The 15,770-nt window shown below is 38.4% G+C and overlaps 3 protein-coding genes across 3 annotated transcripts; 1 reads left to right on the forward strand and 2 right to left on the reverse strand.

The window, feature by feature from the left end:
- Nucleotides 1-2,610: 2,610 nt before the first annotated feature.
- On the reverse strand, nucleotides 2,611-5,420 carry LOC110715225 (serine/threonine-protein kinase-like protein CCR1). Its single transcript, XM_021893796.1, has one exon. It carries the CDS (start codon nucleotides 5,247-5,249, stop codon nucleotides 2,967-2,969), a length of 2,283 nt encoding a protein of 760 aa, XP_021749488.1. The 5' UTR covers nucleotides 5,250-5,420; the 3' UTR covers nucleotides 2,611-2,966.
- A 5,201-nt stretch (nucleotides 5,421-10,621) lies between these two features.
- Nucleotides 10,622-12,127, forward strand: LOC110715208 (protein MAIN-LIKE 1-like). Its single transcript, XM_021893777.1, has 3 exons — nucleotides 10,622-11,758; nucleotides 11,838-11,962; nucleotides 12,112-12,127. Exons 1-3 carry the CDS (start codon nucleotides 10,622-10,624, stop codon nucleotides 12,125-12,127), a joined length of 1,278 nt encoding a protein of 425 aa, XP_021749469.1.
- An 839-nt stretch (nucleotides 12,128-12,966) lies between these two features.
- LOC110715209 lies at nucleotides 12,967-14,244 on the reverse strand. Its single transcript, XM_021893778.1, has 3 exons — nucleotides 13,554-14,244; nucleotides 13,154-13,467; nucleotides 12,967-13,098 (listed from the first exon to the last, which is right to left on the reverse strand). The coding sequence occupies exons 1-3, from the start codon at nucleotides 14,242-14,244 to the stop codon at nucleotides 12,967-12,969; spliced, it is 1,137 nt and encodes a 378-aa protein (XP_021749470.1).
- Nucleotides 14,245-15,770: the final 1,526 nt, after the last annotated feature.

Genomic DNA, 15,770 nt, shown 5'->3' on the forward strand with positions numbered 1-15,770 from the left:
AGACGATTGCATCATCTGTATCAGAGCTGTCGGCCTGCTGATTCTTTTTGGCCGACTGCTTTTTTGAGGAAGTGTTCCCCGTAGATTTCTTGACATAAGTGTCAAGATCACCTTGCTCAGCCAGGCGGTCTAGGTACCGCATGAGACTGATGCAGTCATTGGTGTGATGACCAACATCATCATGATAAGCACAGAATTTATCTTGGTTCCGGTTGTTTGCAGAACCCTTCATGGGGACCGGCTTCTCAATTGAGATCCGTCCCTTGATTTCTTTTAGGATAAACTGGTTATCCTTGTTAAACGCATACTTTGGGGAGTATGGTTTGAATTCTTTTTTCTTTTTCTGGGCCGGCTGTTTAGAGGAATCAGCCGCCCATACCTCTTTTCTTTTCTCATCTTTGTTTGACGACTGTTTCTGTCGTCCTTCTCTTTTGTCGAACCTTTTCCCGTCCGACTGTTTTATCGTACAAAGATCAGTCGCCTGTATATAGGCTTCTGCTTCAATCAAGGCCTCTTGAAGAGTCGCCACCCTTTTTCGAACCAAATAAAATTTGAAGGTAGACCCGTCTTTGAGACCTCTGAAAAAGTCAGTATAAGCTACCTCATCCGGTAACCCTTGAATCTGTATTCTCATCAGGTTAAACCGCCTGATGTAAGAACGAAGCCCCTCCTTCTCGCCCTGCTGAATTGTTCCCAAATCAAGGGTCGTTTTCTTCGCAGGGATGTTCATGGCGAAGTTGGAGGCAAATAAGTAAGCAAGCGTCCTGAAGCTATTTACACAACCAGTCGGCAGGTTGCCGAACCATTGCAGTGCGATTCCTTTGAGAGTCGCTGGGAAACACTTGCACCAAGTGGGATCATCCAACCCTTGAAGGTACATCAGGTTGGTGAATGCCATCAGATGGTCTTCTGGGTTAGTAGTGCCGTCATAGGCGCCTACTAGTACATTTTTCACTTTGGCCGGCTGAGCGGCTTCAGTAATTTCCTTGGAGAAGGCCGACGGCTGTTCACCAAGTCTAAGCAACCGTAGCTGCCAGTCCATAGGTTGGACGTTTTTTGCTGCAGGTCCACCAAAACGGAGGTGGCTGCAAAAAATACTGTTGTTGCGGCACAAATGGTAAGTTTGGTACCGCCTGGTCACTATGAAAGCCGGACTGACGGGAGGTGCCGCCTGGCTGACTCTCATGGTACGACTGAGTATGCCTCATCGAGGCATTTCGCAAACTGTCTTTAAAGTTTGAAGTAGAGGCCGACTCTGACAATCGGTCACTCTTCTTCTGCTCTAGCAGTAGCCGAGCATCTGTGAATGTTTGCTTCGACCCGTCCGCCTGAATATGACGAACAGGTTTCCTATTTCCTGTAGGATAACGGAATTTTGTGAAATCAAGGGCAGGTGGTTCCCGCTTCCTAGATTTAGGATGAGGAGTCGCCTTTCGCCCTTGAACTGGCTTCCTCTTTAGTGAAGTGGAGGGTTTCTTGGCCGACTGCTCCTTGACTGGAGCAGGCGGCTTCTTGTTGATCAACTCTTGAATCTCTCCCTTGAAGTCCCTCATGAAGGTCATGAGTTCGTTCCTTGTGATGGGAGCAGACCCATCAGTCGGCTGTTGCCGAACAGGCGGTGCGCCTGCTGGCTCGCTTCCTGTTTGAAGATGCTCCCGTTCCCTCCTGTCGGTATGACGGGTACGTCGGGCCCTTAGGGTCCCGTCTGAAGCTGTATGAGCTTCAACTTCAAATTCACTTTCGGTATCATGGTCCGACTGAACTTGAGGGTCGTCTAGGGGACGCCTCTCTTCAGGAGTCGGTACAGACTTGGATGCCATCTCAGAAGTACTCTCCCCACAGACGGCGCCAAATGTTTCGGGGTTTTCTGATGTCCTGTGGGAGAGTTACAATTCCGAGACTGGAACCGGACGCCTGTACCTGCAAAATAACGGAGACTCCTGGGAGCTCCGCCTCCAACGGTCAAGTTAGTACCTGATTAAGGAGTAATTAATGCGGAAATTAAAGTGATTTGGTCTCTCTAGGTGAGAGTGTTTAATGTAGGTAATCTGCTTTGTTAGCGAGATCAGCCGGTTATTACTGTGTGTAATTAATGTGTTTTTTTCCGTAATGTTTCTGTTCTCTCCCTTAATGAGGATTAAGGGAGGTATTTATAACCTTGGAAAACGTGCCCATCCTAGGTTTAGGTAAACCTAGGGTCGATTGGGCTTCCCTCGGAAGTTGGGCCTGGGTGGCCGGTTTCTCCATTAGGCATGGAGTATGCCACATGTCTTGACATAACAGGTCCAAGGTGGACGAATAAGCGCGTGCCACGTGGGAAGCCCTGACTGTTCCAACTGGGGGACACTTGGCAGGACCTGATTGGTCCACGTGGCGCATTCCGATTGGTGGGAGCAAAATCCCCTAATCAGGAGCGACGAGTAGCAATTTACATTCTGATCTCTAAATTAAAAATTGCAATTTACTGTTTTTCATTCTTCAAAGTCTAGAATGATCAGTCGGAAAAATGCATGTTAAGAGTCATATAATGACCAAAAGCTACAACACTGCGCATATCAGTATTACCAGTTTATCACTAAGAAGCAAAGATTTTAAGAACAATGTAGCGAAACATTTAATTTTATTTCATCAAAATGGTAAGATATAGTGTCATGAAGAAATCAATATATAACGCGGAGGTTACAAGCCCCTATAATTTATACAACAGGGTATTATTGTCTCAATTTTGTATGAAAAAACAGCAAATTCCAAATGGAACAACAATTTCAATTTACATCGCTTCGTGTAGTATAAATTGAAGAAGAATCAAGCAAAGTGGGAAAGATATTTAAGAAGGCATAAATAAATGTACAAGAGGCTCAGGATACATATACAGTTGTAATAGCGCTATACTTGACCAAAAGCTCGTGTGATTTTCTTCCCATTCAGGTATCATTTTGTATTGCTGTCTCAGATCTTACCAGCTACTATAGTATTAATCCTTCCTTTACAATCTGCTCCAGCGAATTGCCTATTGCTGACATTGTAGGCCGATCACTTGAATTTTCTCGGACCGCAGACTCTGATATATCAGCTAGCTTTAGCAATGGTTCAACGTTTCGTGGAAGAGCCACGTACCTATCAATAAGAGCAGCCGCCTTCCCCATCCTTATGAGGGGAACTGCCCACTCAACAATGTTCGGAGGAGAGTAGTCCACATCATATGCTTTCCTTCCACTAAGAATCTCTAGCAGAACAACTCCAAAGTTGTAGACATCGTTTTTCATATCTTCACCGAGATCCTTTTCATTAAAATTTAAACATCCAAAATCAGAAATCCGGGCTCCCCAATCTGTATCTAACAGAATATTGGATGTCTTGACATCGCGATGAACTACTGGAGGATTAGCTTCCATGTGAAGGTACTCAAGTCCCTTTGCAGCTTGCATTGCAATCCTCAAACGGAAAGTCCAACTGAGAGGGGAGAGACCGTTATGTAGATGATCATGTAACGTTCCATGTGTCATGTATTCGTAAACAAGCAGCCTCTCCCCCATCTCCGTACAATAACCCAACAAGTTTACAATGTTGCAATGTCTCAGTTTGCAAAGGATCTCCAACTCATTTTCAAATTCTCGGATATTTGTGTGAATTATAGTAGCTGCATTCGCTCTTTTAACTGCTACTTGTCGCCCATCTGGGAGTAACGCTTTATACACAAAACCGTAGCTTCCTCTTCCCAACTCATTAAATTCCTTGAACCCATTAGTAGCATCTTTGAGCTCTGAGAGCCGGAAAATCTGTGCTTCTTCAGGACAATGTGCAATTGGTATCGGAGGATTAGGATCACCATTAGCATCACACTCCGGATCCTTTTTACCAATACATGATCTAAATTGCTTTGTAGGTCCATCTTTTGCTTTGAAGAAGTATAAATATGGGAAAAGACACCAACCAATCAATATTAATAGAAAACCAGCAATAGAAGGTCCCAAAATGAGGACAATCTTTTGCATTTGACGTTGATGCCTCTTCTTCAACTCGACTTCTGCAAGCCCACAAACGCCCCAACACGAACTATTTTGGCATAGAGAACAAGCAGTACATTCTCTATCTGCATTATCCGTGCACGGACTAGACAGAAAATATCCAGACGAGCAATTAGTCCCACAAGAAGAACAAATATGCAAATCCTTTCGTATGCATACATTAGTCAACTCAGGTTCGTTTAAAGCACTAGCATTGAACGCGAACTCTCCTACATCACAAGACCTCGGACTACATAATCCAGGACTACATAGCTGCAAAGGCGGATTATACTCCGCAGGTGCAGTATCCTCATTTATAAACCAGCAGTCTAACACCAAATCCTCTTCTCTTATACCACAAGCTGCAATATCCGATGAAACAATCGCGAAGAAACCTGAACGCTTTGGTATTGATGAAGCGTTGAATCCTCCCCAACAATCAACCCCATGAGTATCCGCTCGAATCCCACAAAAATGGCGAGAACCACCTGTCAATGCGACGAATCGAACCCCAGATGGGGGATCAGAGTATGAATCGTCTTTTCCCCAACACTTGACTTCTCCCGAAGGTTTTACAATCCCACATACACTATTTCTGCTTGAAGATAATCCCATAAAATTTTCTGAAATCTTGGAAACTTGTAAATTGGCTGAACTTGGTCCCCAACAAATAAGGTGCTCATCATCTTTAACAATACCACAACTAAAACCATCCCCAGAAACAATCTTAACAAACAAAAGATTGTCAATACTCTGATCATAAAACAGAGTACTCTGTTTCGATGTTAAGGTGCTTGAATTCGATCCATGTACAACTTCCCAACAATCAACGGAACCCGATATACTAGTATCAGAGTAGTAATTTCCTTTAATTGCACAAACATGATTTTTCCCAGCAGCAATGAAAGAATAATTATTGTATCTATAAAAAGGCGGTACAAGATCATTACCTGTACCATAAGAATCCCAGCAGTATGCCTGCGAGGTGTTTGCTAAAATGCCGCACATAAACCCCTCGCCGCCGGAGAGAGCAGCCATAGGAGGGATAGTGGTGAAATTCTCCGATGTCATTTCCGGCGACATACCCCAGCAAATAACGGCTTGTTTACCGCTGGCATCAATAGCGCAGAAGAATGAGTTGTCGCGGCCGAAGGCGGCGGAGATGGGACCCATGGATCCGAACCCATAAGCAGAGATTGAAGTGGAGAAGAAGAAGAGGAGAATTGAGGAGAGAGACAGCATAGCTTTGTGGGATTTTGGGTGTATGTGTTGTAGTGGGGTTGTGATGGGAAAAGGGGTTGAACATGGAGTGAGGGAGGAGAGAAAAAGAGAGTGAGACAGAGTGAGATTTATCAGGATATGCTGTTTTTTTATTTTTATTTCACGCAATTTCTTAATTCGTAAATAATGTGACAAAGAATTGGCGACTTGAGTAGTGAAGGAAGGAATCAGGGAATTTGATAGCGAAGCAATAACGTGGGGATCCGCCATTTTTACGGCCTTCTGCTGACGACGACCGTTGAGAAACTGCAAGTATGACAGCTCTGATAATCATATGACTGTGAGTCTGTCACAGTAGTACTAGTAGTAGTTTACCTGTTGATGTTTATAGCTAATCTTCAAAATAAGGTAAATTTTTCTGGATTAGTTAGTGTAAGAGAGTTAATTTTCTGGGTAGTTGGGATGATAACCTCATTGCTTACAAAAATTACATTTTGAATAGATTATTATAAAGATTATACTGTAAGTTAAGTTTCACATATACATTAACATTGTAAATTATTTTAAAAATTATAATCCGAATTCAATAAAAATGAGAAAAAATTGTCAAAAATAATACAAACTTTGAGCGATCCGCTAAAAACAAGTCAAATTTTTAATTATTTCTAAATAATACAAACTTTAACGGATATCTGCTTTAAACAAGTTATTTTACCTACAAGTTATCTAACCGGTTTTTTTTTATTATTCTTTATCTTATAAAGTTGTTTAATAGTTGTAAGAAAATAATACAATATCACGTGTTCCATATAATCTATTCATGAGGTAATTAATCGATTTTAACTTGTTTAAAACGGATAACCCTCAAAGTTTGTATTATTTAAAAAAATTAAAAGTTTGACTTGTTTTTGGCAGATTGTTCAAAATTTGTATTATTTTTGACAATTTTTCCTAAACATAATTCAACTTTATTAAGTTTTATAAAATGTATTGAATCCAACAACTTAAAAGTCATGATAAATGATTATATAGTATTTGAAAAATGCTATACATAGCCCTTATAGGCTTATAGCTATCTATAAGCATCAAAAACACTCTTGAAAATTGTATAAAATTAGGAATTCAGATATGACAAAAAAAAACGTGTAGATTAATGTGTTTTTTTGTCATGATATTCGAAATTTTAACAATTTTCAAAGTGTTTTTTACATAGCCCTATGTATAGTATTACCATGAGTAAAGCACAAATACGGTCCCTGAACTTTCATATTTGTGTAATTTTAGTCCCTCAACTTTTATTTGTGCACTTTTGGTTACCACCACTCTTGGTGTTTCTAACCAAAAAGTTGACGGATCTTGCCTAGTCAGTGAAAGTTTAGGAACTATGACTTAATAATTTATTTATTTTCTTTTTTTTCAGATTTTATTTAAAAATGAATCTTTTTTCCCTAAATTTTTTTTTTTTTTTGTTGAACCATAACTTATTATACTACGTTTGTTTTTTCTAAATTAAATGTCAAATAAAATAATAAAAACAAACATAAATTATCTGAATATGAGACCGTTAATTTGACGGAAAATCTAAAAGAATTCTCAACATCAAATTAAGTTAATTAACGAAGTTTTTACTTTGGGATTTACAAATATCATCTAATTTGCCTCGATTTTATGTAAATGATGAGATTTTCGGATAAATCTCCTTCACATTCAATCAATTTTAAAAATAAAGATGAATTCAAAAAATCATAATACGAAGTACAAATTTGACAAAGAAGATTTAGGAACAATGAAAATGAACTTCATACTCGTAAAGAGTAGGATCAAGTGTTGGATTATAGTATTATACGAGTATATATTTCTTTAGATCATCCTCATCAAACACTAAACAATCCAATTAAACTAAAAAATTAATTAAAATTCGATTGTGGTCACCTTTCACCTCGCCGCAACCGCAGCTCCCACCACTGCGCCACCTTCGATTCCCGCATCTCCATTCTCCACCACAACGGCCTCCACCGTCGCACACCCTAATTCGCGCAGTTGCATCTCCAACACCAGCCCACATTTCCAACACAAGCTAAGATAAATAAAAGCCTGGAATTAAAAAATGATTATTGCAGATGATTGTTGATGAGGTGCAAATTAGGGGATTGTTTACCCCATTAGAGCAGCCAAACCGAAAGAGTAGAAGAGGAGGCTGACCACTCCTTTGTTTTTGTTTTTTATTTTAGTTTTCTTCATTTTTCTTCTTTAATTTTCGTTTTTCTATTTCTTTTTATTTCCTTTTTTCTTAATTCTTTCTTTATTTTTCCTTTTCCTATTTCTTTAAGACAAATTTTTTTTAAAAAAAAAAAGAAAAGAAAGTAAAATAAAGTAAGGTCCCTAAACTTTTTGATACCTAAAATAATAAAAAGATTCTTTTAAAATAAAAATTTGACAAAAAAAATAAATAAATAAATTATGAGTCATAGTCCCTAAACTTTTGCTGACTAGGATAAGTCCCTTAACTTTTTGGTCAGAAACACCAAGAGTGGTGATTGAGGGACCAAAAATGCACAAATAAAAGTTGAAGGACTAAAAATGCACAAATACAGAACTTCAGGGACTATATTTATGCTTTACTCACATTACCATAGTAAGAGTACTTTTGTCAGCTTTTTTTTATACGTTTTGACTTTTGATACAATTTACATATCCCATTTTGACTAGATTTTGTGATTTTTTTTAAATCGTTTCAAAACATACTTATATAATATTAATTTTTTTGATAAATTTTATTTATTGATAATTAAAGATATTAATCATTAAAATATTGTATTGACCAGAGCAACAAAAAAAATCAACTTAGAAATGGAGAAACAAGTATAAAAGAACTAAGAAGTATTCCGTATGAGATACAGTAAAAATTTACAATGATGTAGGATTGTAGACGCATGTTAGCATGCATGATAACAATCCATTTAGCCTCTAGTTTTTATCATTTTTATTTTTTTTGCTAAAATAAATTATTTTTACTGAATTAATATTTTTTTAATTTAAATTATTTTACTAGATTTAATTTATTTTACTAATTCTTTATTAAATATGTTCTTCAAAATTAATAATATCTACTTATTAAAAATTATTTTACTAAACTGAAATTATTTTTACTAAACAAAATTATAATGAATTGGTAATTATTTTTACTAAATTAAAATTGATTTTACTAAATATTATTGTATTGTTTATGAAGATAACAAAGCCTCAGTTAATGATTTGATAACTAGTGATATTTAGATTTGTTTGTTCCTTTGCTCTTGTAAAAAAAATTAAAAAAAAAAATAAAACAAATAAAAATAAATAATAAAAAATAAAAAAAATAAAAAAGTTGATGATTGGATACACCATTCACTTTTGTTAGACTCAAGGATAAAATATAGGGGTACTAAATCACGTCAGGTATTTACCGGGTAACGCCCGTATTTTTAAAAATACATACTAATATACCCTCCCTTAAATAACCCATCAAAACCTTTTGTTTTAACTTTTACCTTTCTCTCTCTTCACCCTCTTCACCTACCCTCTCTCTTTCACCCAAAATTCAACCCCCATATCAACCACCACCACCGGTTACCACCATAATCAGCCACCAAGTTTTTATTTTATTTTTTTGTAAGAAATTTCAGCGTTGACGGTTCAAGGGCACGCAGATGGCCGGAAATCAGAAAGGAAAAGGGATTGTCTCCGGCGAACAGGTTAGTGGTTTCGTTTTTTTTTTTTTTTCCGTCGACTCCAAGGAACGCCTGGAGATCTGGAATCTCTAGGCTAGAAACGCCCAGAAATTCCGGATCTCCGCCCGTAAGTTCGAAAATCCCAGACGAAACACGAACGCCTGGAATTTCCGAACATATGCCCGGAGATCCTAAACTTCCAGGCGTTTGTCTCTGGGCGTTTTATTTATTTTTTTTTTTTTAAATTTTTTTTTATAAACTATTTTTCATATGTGGTTGTTTTTGTTGTTGCCGTTGCTGTTATTATATTATTTATTATATTATGTTGATTATTTTTAATTGCTTGTTATAAATTGTAGTTGTTATTATTTAATATGGTTCATGGAATTTAAAGTTAGTTGTACAACAATTTATAGTTAGGCAAAAGTCTCTATGTGATAATAAGTTTTTAGACTTTTGGATGAGCAATATATGTGGTGCATTGTTGTTGCCTTAGTATCATTAGTAGCTAGACAAATTGAAGCTCAATTTAAGCTCTTATGATCAAAGTAAGCGATGGTATATCCCTTGGTACAAGATCAAGGTTGTTTAGTTTACTAGCTGTTGATGATCAATTATAAATTGCCAAGGTCTTACATTTTTCCAATGGTAATTGTGACTTTCATCTTGGTAGGTTTGTTATTATTTAAAGGATTAATGTGCTTCACTTAGCTAAAATTGAATGGATTAGCTTAAGAGATTAGAGGGTTGTAAAGTGAGGAGCATCGTATAACGATGTATAGAGAGATTAAACAAATAATATGGCATAATATTGCCGTGTTGATGGCTAATTATGAAGAGCAAAGGTCTTATATGTTTCTGAAGGACAGTCATGTTTCGATAGCTCACTACTTGTTAACTGTATGAAATCCCAATATTTATCAAAAAAGCTTCATCTTTATCAAGTTTCTGTCTTTCCTCTTGTTTATTTGTTGTTGTGCTCATTTTAATTACAGAGAAGAGCTCAATTTTGTCACCTTTGATCCAAAACACGAGTAACTAACATTTAAACCACTACCACAAACTCATTAATCTAAATACAGTAAAAGAAAATCAAACAAATTTGACATAGCCATGGTAAAGTATGAGGTTAGAATCAATCCATTTGTTCAAGACTTACGACATAACATGCTGCCACAAGTACTTGAATGTTCAATAAATTATAGATAAGCGCAAATGTTGCCTCTTATTGAAGGGAGTTGACAATTTGTTGGGGTTAATAAAGATGTTCTAGATTATATGAGGGGGTACTAAAAGAATATTTTAATTAAAAGAATTTTAGTAGGCTAGGTAGTTGTAGGTAGTGGAAATAAGTACATAGTTTCATTTGTTTTAGTGTTATTGTTGTTATTATTATTATTATTGTTTTGATGTTATATATTATTATTATTATTATTATTATTATTAGTATAATTATTATTATTATGAACTAAAATTAGACTTATTTTAATTTCCTTTTGCAAAAAATTAAGATTCAGGGTTCGGGAACACGACCCGCTGTATCACGGCCCTTGAACGCGTCAATTAGGAGGGAGAGAGACCGATATCGTTTTCAGCCTCGTACCGAGACGGGACTAGTCCCTAATGCTAATATGGCGAGTTCGACCTCCGCAGCACAGAGTCATCATTCAAGGTCTCGGAGGGATGGGTCGGGTTTCGAGTCTGACCAGGAGGAGGGTGAGTCACCGGCTTCCCGAGTACTCGTACATAGGAGAACAGGGTTTATCAGGCGATGACGATGAAGATGACGAGGAGGAGGAGGCTGATGACATTATTCATACGAATAGGGGTGCTGATGGAAGATTTGTAAGTACTCAGGAGACTAGTCGTAGTCGGACTCTGATACAGGACAGCTGGTTAGTGAGTACGCCGATGGCCGGTGGTCCAGAGGATGGTAGCGTTATTCCTAGCTATGGTGGTCATGTTGCAACTGCTATTTGGGGTGGTGTGGAGCGAGGTGTTTTGAGATGTATGAGTAGAAGAAAGATGTGCACTACACTAGATCAGCTACGACAGTCGTTATTACCAGAGACATTAGCCCCGATAGATCAGAGCGGGCTATCACATCTTCCTAGTATTATGTATCAGCACCTCGACTGGCCCTTGATTTCAGCATTCGTGGAGAGATGGCAGCCAGACACTAACATCTTTCATTTGTCGTTCGGTGAGATGACGATCATGTTACATGACGTGTATCATATCCTTGGAATCTATGTAGATGGTACTATGGTTTCTACTGTTATGGACCCCCTACAGTTACGACAGTATTGTTCATTCATGATGGATTTTCCTGTCGAGGAGCTACGTAAACCCACTTACGCGCCTAGTGGCGCACTTTCTTCGAGGGTCCTCGAGACGACCTTCAATGTTGAGAGGCCCCTTGAGATCTACGCGGTGTCCTTTTTGTGGATTTTACTAGGTTCATCACTCTTTATGGACAAGAGTGGTAATAGACTTCATCCCTCCATCATCCATGAGCTTCAGCTTGTCGAGGGTACATTTGTCACTAGTTCCTACTCATGGGGCTCTGCAACTTTAGCGTATTTGTACCGTCAATTGGGGCAGGCCTCACGGGCAGATTGTGATTCCATCTCTGGTTGTCTCACGCTTCATCAAGCGTGGATTTATGAGTATTTTCCATGCTTTCGCCCTCAACAGGGCACTCTGATTAGGGAGCCTGGACGTGCACGTGCTTTATTATGGGATGTTGGTTCTCCACCGAAGAGCCCAGATCAGCTTTACGCTTTTCGTGCTCGACTTGACGTGTTGACTGACATTGAGGTAAATATGAAATTTATTATTTAGTTGTGATTTGTATCGCGTTACTCTTATGTGACTAATTTATTGTTTGATTATGCAGGTAAACTGGCTGCCTTACGGACCTGACCCTGCCAGTGTTGTTCCTACGACGTTGTTCTCGGGATTTTTACGGTATCGCTACATCATTGTGCTGTATATGCCTGGTCGAGTTGTCAGACAGCTTGGGTTAGTACAAGGTATACCTAGGTACCCCATTAGGCCCGAGAAGGCCAAGAGACCGAAGAAGGTTAAGATGTATAGTGTTGAGTTCCCAGCTGAGACGTCCATACACATGTGGGAGAGCTTTATTCCATTTGATGCGTATTGTCTACCAGTGGCTCGCTACACTAGACTCAGTCGCGGCAATCCTACATGCACGGTCGATTACATTCCATGGTTGGTCATATACTCTCACCCTCGTGTGTCACCCCCTGACGTACCTCAGGGTCGCGGTCTTCCCGAGAGGACCAATACTGATTATGTAAGTACATTTTCCTTTAGCCTTGTATTTATTATCTAGTATTTCATTATTTGTATTGATTTTTTAACATTTTATATTGTTTACAGTGGGTTGGACGCTTCGTTGATTTCACACAGCGTGCACTAGCGGAGTCGCACGGGCCCATGTCCCGTGAGACTAAGGCCATAAATACACAGGCCCTTCGTGATTGGGATGTTATGCGTGGGTTATGATTTGAGTTACGCTAAACAATTTTATTCTTAGTTGAACAGTTTAATTGTTGGTTGGACACTTTTATTATTTTGTTTTTCTGATTGTAATCGGACACTTTTAATATTTGTACGGACATTAGCACTTTACTTGTTAGTGTTTTTTTTAATTATTTTTGGCATGCTAACTTATAATAATAATAATAATAATAATAATAATAATAATAATAAATAATAATAATAATAATAATAATAATAATAATAGTAATAATAATAAATGATAATAATAATAGTAATAATAATAAATGATAATAATAATAAATAAATAACTTAAACAAAAAAAAAATCAGTGCAAAAAAAAAAAAAAAAGTGCAGACAAAAAAATCAACGCATTACATCTATCATGTTGCGACTAATCTTTCCCACAAACTAATTCTATGTTGGTATTGTTGCTCCCATCCAATAACGCTAGGTTCACGAACCCGGTACCAAACATTTGCAATCGAGGGAATCGGATGGCTTTAGTCAAGCTGCAAAAGTATAAAATGAGACCCACCAACAGTTGCTATAACAATCTCTCGAGTTGGTGCAGTAGCATTGTCGGGGGCCCGCAACGGTAACACAGTGACGCACGGATAGTAGCTCGTTGGTGTCTGTCCAATGCCATAACAAATCACGGTTGCATTGTATAAGGTAGCAATTACGTACAAATCCTGAAAGGCTACCATCCAATGTCTTTCCCCACTGGGGCACCGCTCCAACGAATACGTTGTATCTAAAATTCAAACCACCTGTTTCGTAATAAATCCTCCTATATAAGTGCAGATAACCAGTAATCTCATTAGCCATGAATTGTCGAGCTAACCTCCATTGCTCTTGATCACCCATGAAGAAGGCGGCAACACAACGAAAGCCACAATTACCATCACCAATGACATCATTCCACCCGGTTATGTAAGCCAATATAGGTTCGGGAAGCAAGTGAGCGTACCTACATTGTTCGATGTTGAATCCATTTCCTCCTGAAAAAAATACACATTCATAATGGGTAGAAAATAAATTAATATTGAATTCATAATTGGTAGAAAAATATATATAAAAAAAATACCGGATTCAGTTTGACGGTTTTGCCTCGAACTATGTTGGCCTGGCCTTCTCCCTCTACAACCGCTACTGTTACGCTCAACATTCTCAAAATGGCTACGGTTACGCCTAGTTGAATGATCCCGTGGACGACCCCGTGTTGAGTGATTCACTTCTGGCTCTTCAAGATCTGAATGATTCGGATGCATTTCATCTTCAATGATGCGAGAAACATTTCGAACAGAAACATTTCGAACTGTAACAGGGTCACTAGCCAAAACCTCGTCGACAAGTGAACGAAAATGTGTTGCTTCTTCTGCCGACTCGTCGACGAATTCCGGAATATCAACACCATCACCAATGACAAGGCTCTGCCAAAATGGATGATTTTGGCTGCAATACAACCCCTTTTTATCACGCATTGAATCATGAATCTGGCAAGCACATGGTATCCCATGGGTGATCCGTAGAGCACAACCGCAACGCTCATGCACCTCATAACTTAACCCTCTCATTCTTTCTATCTCATCGTAAAGAACAGACAAACAATGATGAGAAACCTTTTGATTTATCCGCTGCAACGGCATGTGCCTGTACTTCTCACCTACTTTAGATCTACTAGCCTCTAAAACGTTACGTATTCCAACAATCTGATTTCCAATCTGGCAATGTACTCGAGCCCATACCGTATCCAAAGAACCAGTTGATGATTCCATCCAACTCTTGACTGCCGAGTGCTAACTCTCAACCCTACATGTACAAACATTACCAAAGTGTAGAACTCTGTTCGTCCAACACGTCACAAATTTCTCTTTATGAGGGAGCCAGGTAGTCTCAACGTATTCCACAACTTTCGGATACCGAGCCCAACTTGTTTTCAATCTCTGCAAGGCTAACTCATATTCCGGCTCAGATGTAGCATTCATGACTCGATTCCATCTACCATTTTTTAACTTTGCACCCACCGTCTTGTCCTTGAACAATCCAGTCACATAAGCTTCGACGTCCTTATTAATGTGCCACCTACAAAGTAAATGCGTAGTGTGGGGAAACTCAGCTTTCATTGCTGCACAAAGTCCAAGCTCACGGTCAGTTAAGAACACTGATGGCTCCCGTTGGTATCCGATCAAATCCCTCAATCTCTAAAGCACCCATCGATAACTAGCCTGTGTCTCGTTTCTCATGAAGACATATCCAATAAGAAAATTTTGATTTGTCAGTGTAACCCCAACTATCTCAAAGAATGGCATGCCATATCTGTTTGTCTTGTATGTAGAGTCCATACCAATCACGTACGAATATGTGCGTAACAAGTAACACGTGATAAAAATTCGATTGTTCGCGAAATATCTTTCGCCCATTCAACAGCAGCATCAAAAGTAGGAAACACAGTGTCGGTTTGAAAATGGCCAGTGTAATTCACACCATCACCGCCATTTTCTGATTCTGAATCCTATAACCACAAAACAAACTACTTAAGAACCCATGAAATCATATAATAATAATGATATAATAATATTTAAATAACATAATAATAATAAAATTAAAACAGATAGGAAACGCCTGAAAAATTTGAATGTACCACGGAAGAAACGCCTAATATTTTAGAATCTTCTGTGGTACATTCTAAAATTTCAGGCGTTCCTACCATTGTTCGTCTGATAATTTAGTATGTCCCATGGATGAGACTACATTTCTAAGCGTTTCTTATATGAAGCTAGAGGAACGCCTGAAATTTTAGAATCTACCGTGGAACATTCTAAAATACCAGGCGAACAGAGGTAGGAACGCCTGAAATTCTAGAATGTTCCGAGGTAGATTCTAAAATATCAGGCGTTCCTGTGGCAATTACAAAAAAAAAGGTCTAAAAATTCACCGATTTCGTACGCACAGGTGACCTCTCCGGCGGCGACTGCAATTCCGTAAATTCGTCCATCACCCCTTGTGCAAATTGTTGTTGACAAAAGTTTTTTCTTTTAAAAAAAATAATTTCAAGTCGTGGATGGTGGATGGTGGATGGCGGCTGGTGGTGGTGGCTGTTTGGTGGCCGGTGGGGTGAAAATAAAATAGGGTAAATTTATAAGGGTTAGAAGTAAATTAGGGTAATAGTAAATTAGGGTAAAATTAAAAGGGGGCATGTTTGTAAGATCGTGTTAAAATACGGACGTTACCTGGTAAATACCGGACGCGATTTAGCAATTCACTAAAATATACATATACACCCTATACCATTCAGTTTGCA

The sequence above is a fragment of the Chenopodium quinoa genome, unplaced genomic scaffold, assembly GCF_001683475.1.
Source record: "Chenopodium quinoa cultivar QQ74 unplaced genomic scaffold, ASM168347v1, whole genome shotgun sequence".
NCBI classification, from domain to species: Eukaryota; Viridiplantae; Streptophyta; class Magnoliopsida; order Caryophyllales; family Amaranthaceae; genus Chenopodium; species Chenopodium quinoa.